This window comes from Alosa pseudoharengus, unplaced genomic scaffold (genome assembly GCF_046254945.1).
Source record: "Alosa pseudoharengus isolate Yale_2024_CS ecotype anadromous, Long Island Sound unplaced genomic scaffold, YU_APseudo_1.1 YU_APseudo_1.1_scf_23, whole genome shotgun sequence".
NCBI classification, from domain to species: Eukaryota; Metazoa; Chordata; class Actinopteri; order Clupeiformes; family Clupeidae; genus Alosa; species Alosa pseudoharengus.
In genome coordinates, this window is record NW_027468685.1 from 23,182,416 (window position 1) to 23,191,186 (window position 8,771).

An 8,771-nucleotide genomic window follows, 5' to 3' on the forward strand; every position below is an offset into this window, starting at 1 on the left:
TGCACGGTAGACACAGGAACATTCAGATCTTTGGAGATGGACTTGTAGCCTTGAGATTGCCCATGCTTCTTCACAATTTTGTTTTTCAAGTCCTCAGACAGTTCTTTGGTCTTCTTTCTTTCTTTTATCCATGCTCAATGTGGTACACACAAGGACAGAGGTTGAGTCAACTTCAATCCATTTTAACTGGCTGCAAGTGTGATTTAGTTATTGCCACCACCTGTTATGTGCCACAGGTAAGTAACAGGTGCTGTTAATTATTCAAATTAGAGAAGCATTACATGATTTTTCAAAGGGTGCCAATACTTTTGTCCACCCCCTTTTTTATGTTTGGTGTGGAATTATATCCAATTTGGCTTTTTGACAATTATTTTTGTGGTTTTCCATTGAAGACAAATTAAATGAACATTTTAATATCAAAGCATTTGTGATTGCAATCATTTTCTGGGAGAAATTGGGCATTATCTGACGGAATTTCTGGGGTGCCAATACTTTTGGCCAGCACTGTAGCTATAACACAGAATATGCTGTGGCTGTACAAAAATCATCAACAATGGTCTAGATTGCTGACACTCTAGGACAAAGCTTCCGAAAACCGCTTGGCATTCAATGAGTTAAAGGTGTCCTGCCACACGTATTTCTTACATTACTTTGTGGTAATGTGGTAAGTTCTACCATGGACTCTAACATTTTTTGTGGAAAAAATGCCTTGGTTACCTTGTTTCAAGCCATTCTAGCTGGTATAGAAAGCCTGCAGGAAGACTCAGTTTGCGACAGTTCTCATTAATATTTAATATTCAACAAGCTAAGCTGCTTGACTCTGATTGGCCAACAGCTAGTCGGTTTCGTCCATAACATTACAGCTGTTATCAACTCATTTTAGCTTCATGGCATGAACTTAGCTTGGCTTGCAAGTGCTAGCAATGTCCAAATGGGCATAAAACCTGCTAGGCTAGCGAGTGCATTAAACCTGTATAACAGCACTTCCTTGAGTTGACAATAGCGTTTTACTTACGGACTGGGCATTGGTTAGCCTGGAGGACCAGACCCAATCTGAAAGATTAAGGGTCTGGCCACGAATAAGTAATGGCCCAACTCGAGGGGCGGCACCAAGCACGCATTTGAAAATCTCACTGCACGCAATTGGATAACACTATACGATCAATGTTAACGCCTCTGGCCCGCCTATATCAGATACACAGATATGATTGGTTCCCCGCAATGCAAGGGGCAAAAGTTACGTGCATCATTACTCGTTGCCAGAGTCTCTCGCTGAGCAAATGCTTCCGCAAGAACTCTGGATTCCAAGGGTAGACACTGGTCTTAGACTGATAGATGGTAGCCTACTGCTCCAGGCTTCAACAGCAACCTTTTTGCGAAGCCTGTGGCATTGTTCCAAAAACTAAACTGGAGTCATTTGATCCTCAACTCTGGGTTTTTAGGCAACATGCATTGTTTGCATCAGTATGCATGAAGTTCTGTTCGCATAGCGCACAAGCCTGTTCACAAATAGTACGGAGCCCTAGAGGTGTCATCGCAAAATGTTTTGCATGTTGATAGAATGTCCGCTCGTTTTACTACATTGTGTGCTCGTTTTACTAAATTGTGCTATCGTTTTACTATATTGTGCACTTGTTTTACTAAATTGTACACTCGTTTTACTAAATTGTGCGCTCGGTTTACTAAATCGTGTGCACAATTTACTATATTTGTTCTCGTTTTACAATAGTGTGCGCTCATTTTATAGCCTAGAAATCTAGATGCGCCCCTAGCGGCAGGAAATTACATTGCTGCCAGGGCTAGTCTAGCAACTCTCCGTTGGCTTGTGAGGTCCTGAAATCGAAACTTAATCAGGCCAATGAAATCGTGTATAGAGTCGTTAGGTGGGCTTAACATAATGATTGATGGCAATGGTTTGGCTTGAATTCCCTGCTACTTGAAAACAAATAAGATGGATGTTGTTGGTGAACAGTGTGACATAGACTCATAGCGCTGCCACTGTCCTATTGCGTGCAGAGGGAATAGAGCATCACAGTCCCGCCCACAGGAGTTTCCGGAAGTAAGAATTCAATGCAATTTCTCCATTGACAATTCGGGTATAAGCCATAAAAACTTAACTGCACATGGTAGACTCAAAACCAGCTACGGCTGTACTAAGCGATTGTGTATGCTCATATAGACGCCAAAAGTTCACGGGGCACTAACCTTGTTTTGAGATGAATGTCTTTTATTCGCAATGTCTTGGATAAGTACTTCATTACCCACAATCCTGAACAATCCCACAATCCCACAGTGATGCCTCTGATTGGTGGAAAGGCCGTTAAGGTCATAGTTTGAAACAAAATCAGCGAAAATTATTGACAAAGATGGCGGTCTTTTACTGCCTATGGCAAAATTCTAGGGATGGGCAGAACGAGGCTTTGTGAAACAACGAAACGTTCGAAGCAATTGCGCCGGAATGTGTCGAGGTTTCGAAACAATCCGACACCCGTAACTCCATGTTAGCAAAACTAGCCACTAGATGTCACCATCACATTTTGACCGTGAAGCACAACTGCTTCAGACGAAGAATATAAATAGCCAACATGGAACGCAAGATTTCGTCCACAGCCACGTGGTTGAGTGGTTAACACATTTGCATTCGGCCGGAGCGTCCGGTGTTCGGTTCCCTGCTGGTGCTTAGAAATTTCAGACTATGCCTTCAATAACTAGAATATTTTTATATCTGCCAGTTAGATGTTTTGTTATTTCAGTTTCATAGTACATTATCCTTTGGAATATGCTGGAGAGGAAAATGCTACAATGGTTTTAAAATGTAGGCTATGCTTATGGCCCAGGGTTTTTTTGGGGAACATGTTGTAGGGGAATAAAGGATACATGTGAAGCAGGTTAGACTAAACAGGTACAACATGGGAAAAATAAACAACACATTTTTTGTATGTCAACATACATTTTTATTTAGGAATAACAGTTGTTCTGCCGTCTTGGCATTTAATCTGTTTCTTGTTTTTGAATAAACCTCCCCAGCCTTGGACAAAATTCTTTCACAAGGCACACTTGTTGCTGGCATGCACAAATATTTTTTGGCCATCACAGTTAGGTTTGGATAAACCACTCTCCTCTCCTGCCAGTATTTCAAAGGGTCAGCTGTTCTTGAAATAAAGGCATCAGTCATATATTTTTTTACTTCTGCTACTATCTAAATATTAACGTCACTAGACTATATCTATCTAAACTATCGCTCACTGTCTGTCTCTAGCCTGTCAACTAATCTATATCACTAACCTATCAATCACAAGAATGCACTATAAATCGCTATATCTCTATATGTCTCTATGTCGCTATATCTCTCAAAATCTCTCTCCTCACAAAAAACCCACAAAGATAGGATGTGTTTGAATGACTTTTAAGCATTCTGGGACTTTGTAATTTAGATCAAACAGGTGTTTACTCGGGTAATTGGCTCGCGCGGTAAGGTCCAAACCAAATTGAAACACCACGAAGCCATGGTCACGTGACATGGGCGTTTTGAACCACACTTCGGAACACTGTTCGAAACACTTGCGTTTCGGAAGCTCGACACTGTTTCGAAACGTCAGCTTCGAGCGTCACATCCCTAGTTTTCACTCTGCCATGTAATGCTGGATCTTCAAGTAAACAACAGTGAAATGTTAACTACAGAACAGACTCCTGGTTATTGCATCAGAGTTTAACTTGTTGGATAGCTTCAGTTAATACCAGGGGCGTCACTAGACCTTATTCACTGGGGCACGTGCCTTAGTAAAAGTCTCCAGTGCCCCAGTACAATTCTAGCGCTGCTCTCGCTGGAAATGGCATTCATGAGCGCATCTCCGACCGTGCCTGCTTTAGTCTTGACTCGAGCTTGTCACTTACCAGCCAATAAAAAAAACAAGGGGAAAAAGAAAGGGGCCATAATAGCCAATCAGGAAATAGCACCTCTGTAGCTGGGTAAGATTGAACGCAACAACCAATGAAAATCGTTCACATGATTCTTCCGAGTATTTCGTCCGCTGGAGCTCGTTATATCACTTTGAGCACAGAGTAAGTCGTCCCCTGTTTTAATGTTACAACAAATTCACAATTTGTTTGACAGAAAAAATGACAAGTTGATCGTTGTTAGAGAATGTTGCCCACATAATTAGCATCTGTTTTTCAAGCGTCGTAGCCTACATTTAGCAACAGTTTACCAGCTTGTGTTCTCTCCCTCACACACAGACTCACACCATGCGTAGGCTGCATGCACACATGCGGACAATTAATTATGATTTATAGAGAGAGTCCTGTAAAAGTAGCCTATACTGTTTGTGAAGCTGTCCTACTGTAAAACTAAACATAGCCTTCTGATAAACTATTCAGAGATGGATATCAGACAATTCTTCCTGAACAGAGGGAAAGGAACAGTGAGGAGAGATGAGGAGGACGAGGGAGGTATGATAATTGCCCATATTAAAGGTAACATTTATGCTTGTAATAGCCAGTGCTGGGATTTGATCAATGGTTTAAAGCAACACCAAAGAGTTTTTTGTACCTTAAAATAATGTTTCCAAAATCGTTTCAGTGGTTCATCAACTCGTAACAGGGTGAACGGCACTTTCTGCATTCGCTTCGCGGCCCTCTATCGGCTATTACCGCACTATGTAAGTTTGCTGCATCGGGTAGCGGATCTGTAGTTCGATGGAATGAGACATGAGAAACTACAAATTTGACTTGCATCTGATGTCGCAATACATCGTACTTTCATAAAATCATGCAACTTATTCTACCTTGTCTGTGGACATTGTTATTTGCAAAGCCGGTGCTCGATAAACAAATAGTGCGTGCGACAGATGAAAAGTTCTTTGGTGTTGCTTTAATGGTAAACTTAAATAAGTTTTCTGCATTTGTAAATGTAGCCTATAATAATCTACACAGAATCAGAGTAGGCCTACACAGAACCAGACTCTGATTCTGTGTAGATTATTAGGCTACATTTGCAAATTATCACCAAAAGTCAGTATGAAGGCTTTAGTAGGCTATTTAAGCTACAACAAACTGCAGTATTGCCAGGATGACTACAGGACCCTTGCCTGGGAGGGAAGTATATCTCAATTTTGACTAAAAATAAGCTTCTCTTGTGTATGAAAGCCTAATAAATTTATGCAGTGAGTATACAGTAGGCCTACTTATGCCTATGTGTTTGGATGTTGCTGGATAGTGGCTGCTACAACAATTGAGGGAGAAAATGCTGGAGGAGGAGAAGGAGGAGGAGAAGAAGGAGGAGGAGGAGGAGAAGAGAGGGGAGAAAGAGCACAGGCTGGGCAGTCCAGTACCAGGCAGGAGAAGGAGGAGAGAGACAGGCAAGAAATGGATGAGGACATGATGGGGGCTAGACGTAAATCCATTAATTCATATTGCGTGCACATTTAAATGTTTTTTTAATATATATTGAGTTGGGGGCCTGTGCCCCAGCAAAGCTCTAGGTCTAGAATCGCCCCTGGTTAATACACTGCAGTGAGGACAACACAATGTCATTAAACATGGAGCCATACAATAAAGTGGTGGTATGAGCGTTTATTCAATGCAGGCGTCTGCACGAGAGAAACTGAAACTAATCAATAACGTTGGTATCAAAGCTTCCCTTAACCTGTTGAATGCTATTTAATTGTTTAACGACACTTGATAGAACAACATTGATTTTTGGAACTTCCATAGAAACAGAGCAGAGACTGTATAGCACTGAGTATTGTATAGTCAAATTTGAATATAACGTGGCCAAAAGCTATTGTAGCCTTCTTTCTATCTGTTAAAGATCAACAGATCAGTGATTTACGCCTATCTGCTCGCCAAAAATGATGGTATTGTGTTTCCTGAATCCTTACATTCAGGCATTCAAATTAAACTTCATTAAAAAAACATGTATTTTTTTTCTCCAATAGTACTGTAATAATCTTATTATAATAATAAATATAGTATTATAATAATAATACAGATTCCAAAAATAATTCCGTGGAAATGCATGGATTCCAGTTGCTGCTACTGGAAGAAACTGTAATCCATGCATTTCCACAGAATTATTTTTGGAATCTGATCCCTTATCATACCTGTTCATTCTTACTCGTCGCTCGACTTATCCTGACTAAATTCAAGATGGCTGCAAACGCTAAACTTCGTGAAGATACTGTCTGTATAAATTGTATTGTAAGTAAACTACCAGTGCTTTTTCAAAGTTCTCAATGTCTCGTTTTAAATGTCAGGGCCCTCGGAAGTCTACCAATGGAGTGTGGAGATACATTGAGCCTCGTAAATGGTGTAAAACAGTGATTTATTTGCATGGCTATGCCGATGCCGAGGCACCACCATTGACCGCCTTGTTGGTAGCATCGGCTAACTAGCGCCAGATTTCGGAGTGCAGGGGACAAGCCGAGATGGGCTATGAGACATACGTTCACACTCGGTATCATGTTTCAAAACACTTTAGGTCAAAATCACACCGGAATTCTCCTTTAAAATAGAAGTATTCAATTAAATATTTAATATGGTGTGTCATCATCTTTTTAATGCATGTTTAATGTCTTTCAATCAGTCATATTTTACATATTTTATGAGATTAAAAGTAAGGGAAATTACATCACTATCTAGATCTTTCATTAAGCAATCAGAGGTGAACGCACAGCATCTTATCATGGACACGTCCCTCAAGTAAACTATTAATTCATAGCACTTTTCATGTGACAAACCACAACAAGCATGGACATTACATGAACCCAATATGAGAAGATGTAATTTTCACAAACATTTACTCAAAAATACAAAATACTGATCTTAACAGATTTTAAAGGATTAAGTTATTAAATTAAAGATACTGCATCAGAGTGTCAGACATTTATAATATAAGAGCTCATAAGACCTTGAACTGACAATAATGATCTTAACAGAAAGGATTAAGTTATTAAATCAAAGATATTGCATTGGAATGTAAGACATTTATGAGAGCTTGTATAAGGGCTTGATATAAGAATCAAAGGGTGGCCCCTAGTTCAGATGCATCCTGCGAGTGGTGTTTCCTGTGCCATGCATCTCGTACCCCATATCGTCCACACTGGCAAAGTGGCGCCCAGGGAGGTGATGCCCGCACTGTTGACACGGCCGCTGAGGATCCTCAGTTCGCTCTCGCTGTTGGTGGGGTAGTGGGTGAAGGACAGGCCCAGGGGTTGACCTGCGGCCGGGAAACGACCTCTGTTGGTCACAAACTGCAGCTAGATGAAGTTGTTGGGGTTGTACTTCCCTGACACCTGGACGATGGCCTCACCCTCGAAGAGGGACATCTCCACGTGGTTAGTTGTGTTGCGGCCAACCCGAGGAGTCCAGGCGAAGCCATACTTCAGCTGAAACCTGAAAGTGATCAATCGTATAAGAGGCAGGTTATTCTCAGTGTAAAGTCAAGAGGGTTAAAATTTTCAGTTTAAAACTAAAGCTGCCTTCCCTCTCTGCTGAGGAACAGCAAAAATAGAGGGAGGTGATATAAATGGCCTTCATTTTTGGAGCAAGAAGCTTATTTTCCAAAAGCAATAGCCAAACATGGCTAACATGCAGATCTATATTTACATCTTTAAAAAATACACTGCAAAAGTAATCTAAAATGATTTAAGTATTCTACAACTGATGGCTTAGACTATTTGTTTTGATCAGCACAACACATGTGAAATCAGATAAACTAAGTAGGCTACGACATTAAGTTTGCATATATTACCCGGTGACAATGTTGTTGTTCTGCTCCCACATTCTAACAGCGGTAATTGGGCCAAATCCAGACGTGGCATACCGGGTTCCGGTGCCGCTGCCCACGGGTTCAGAGAAAGAGTACCGATCCGGCTGGACTGTGAGACAAGAGGAGAGTTCACACGTTAGGAAACGTTATCACCCATTGCCATAGCAACCCTCATTATCACCCACTTTCACAGCTCATTTCCCCGGCGCCGTATGGTTTGACGGTGTCACACCTCCGCCGCCGCTTCCTGCCGACATTTGCCGCTGTGAGACTGACTCACTGCATTTGTTGGCAGTCAGCTGCTGATCGTGCAAGCGGTGTGGCGGTGCCGGGGTTCATGGCCTGTTGTGTACAAGTAGGCTACTCACACTGAGCCCAGGCGGTCGAGCACAGAAGACACAGGGCCAGCAGCGCAAACATGTCTGCAACAAGACATAACATGACCTTCACATCAATATTCAATAAGTAGCCTAGGCTACACATTGTACATGTTCATATTCATATAAGTAAGGATGTCTGTTGGAAACATGAAATCAAGAGTATTCTTTGAATAATTCTAAATTTCACCTGTAGGCCTATCACTTTTGACCTTGAAGTAAGACAGTATTTAAGTAATATTAAAGCCAGCCCTTGGTGTATGTATAGTTGTTCAAGGTGTTTCTTTATATAAATTAATACTTTGAAAATACACAACTTTTAAATCTTGGGATTTGTCTGAAAGACTCTCACCGTCTCTGTAGGCGTAGGGTCCAAGGAGAAGTTGGATATGAGCTTCTGAGCAGGAGATTCTGAATGATGTCTTGCCATCTGTCTGCTTACATTTATACTGTTTTCAGTGAATGGTAATATTCCAAACATACAGTTCAGGTTACTCATCTATTATTCGACTGGTAATTGCAAAACCCTTTCTGTACAATATGGCAGAAATAAGAGAAAGGACAGGATTGCAAAATGTTTCCCTGACAAAGACAATTAGGGGACTTTCAGCGATTGTGTTTAGTTA

At 41.1% G+C, this 8,771-nt stretch overlaps 1 protein-coding gene across 1 annotated transcript; it reads right to left on the reverse strand.

The window, feature by feature from the left end:
• Positions 1–6,589: 6,589 nt before the first annotated feature.
• On the reverse strand, positions 6,590–8,542 carry LOC143140199 (zymogen granule membrane protein 16-like). The gene is made up of 4 exons (XM_076301008.1): positions 8,498–8,542; positions 8,137–8,190; positions 7,751–7,877; positions 6,590–7,392 (listed from the first exon to the last, which is right to left on the reverse strand). The coding sequence occupies exons 2-4, from the start codon at positions 8,186–8,188 to the stop codon at positions 7,257–7,259; spliced, it is 315 nt and encodes a 104-aa protein (XP_076157123.1). The 5' UTR covers positions 8,189–8,190; positions 8,498–8,542; the 3' UTR covers positions 6,590–7,256.
• Between the last annotated feature and the right edge of the window lie 229 nt (positions 8,543–8,771).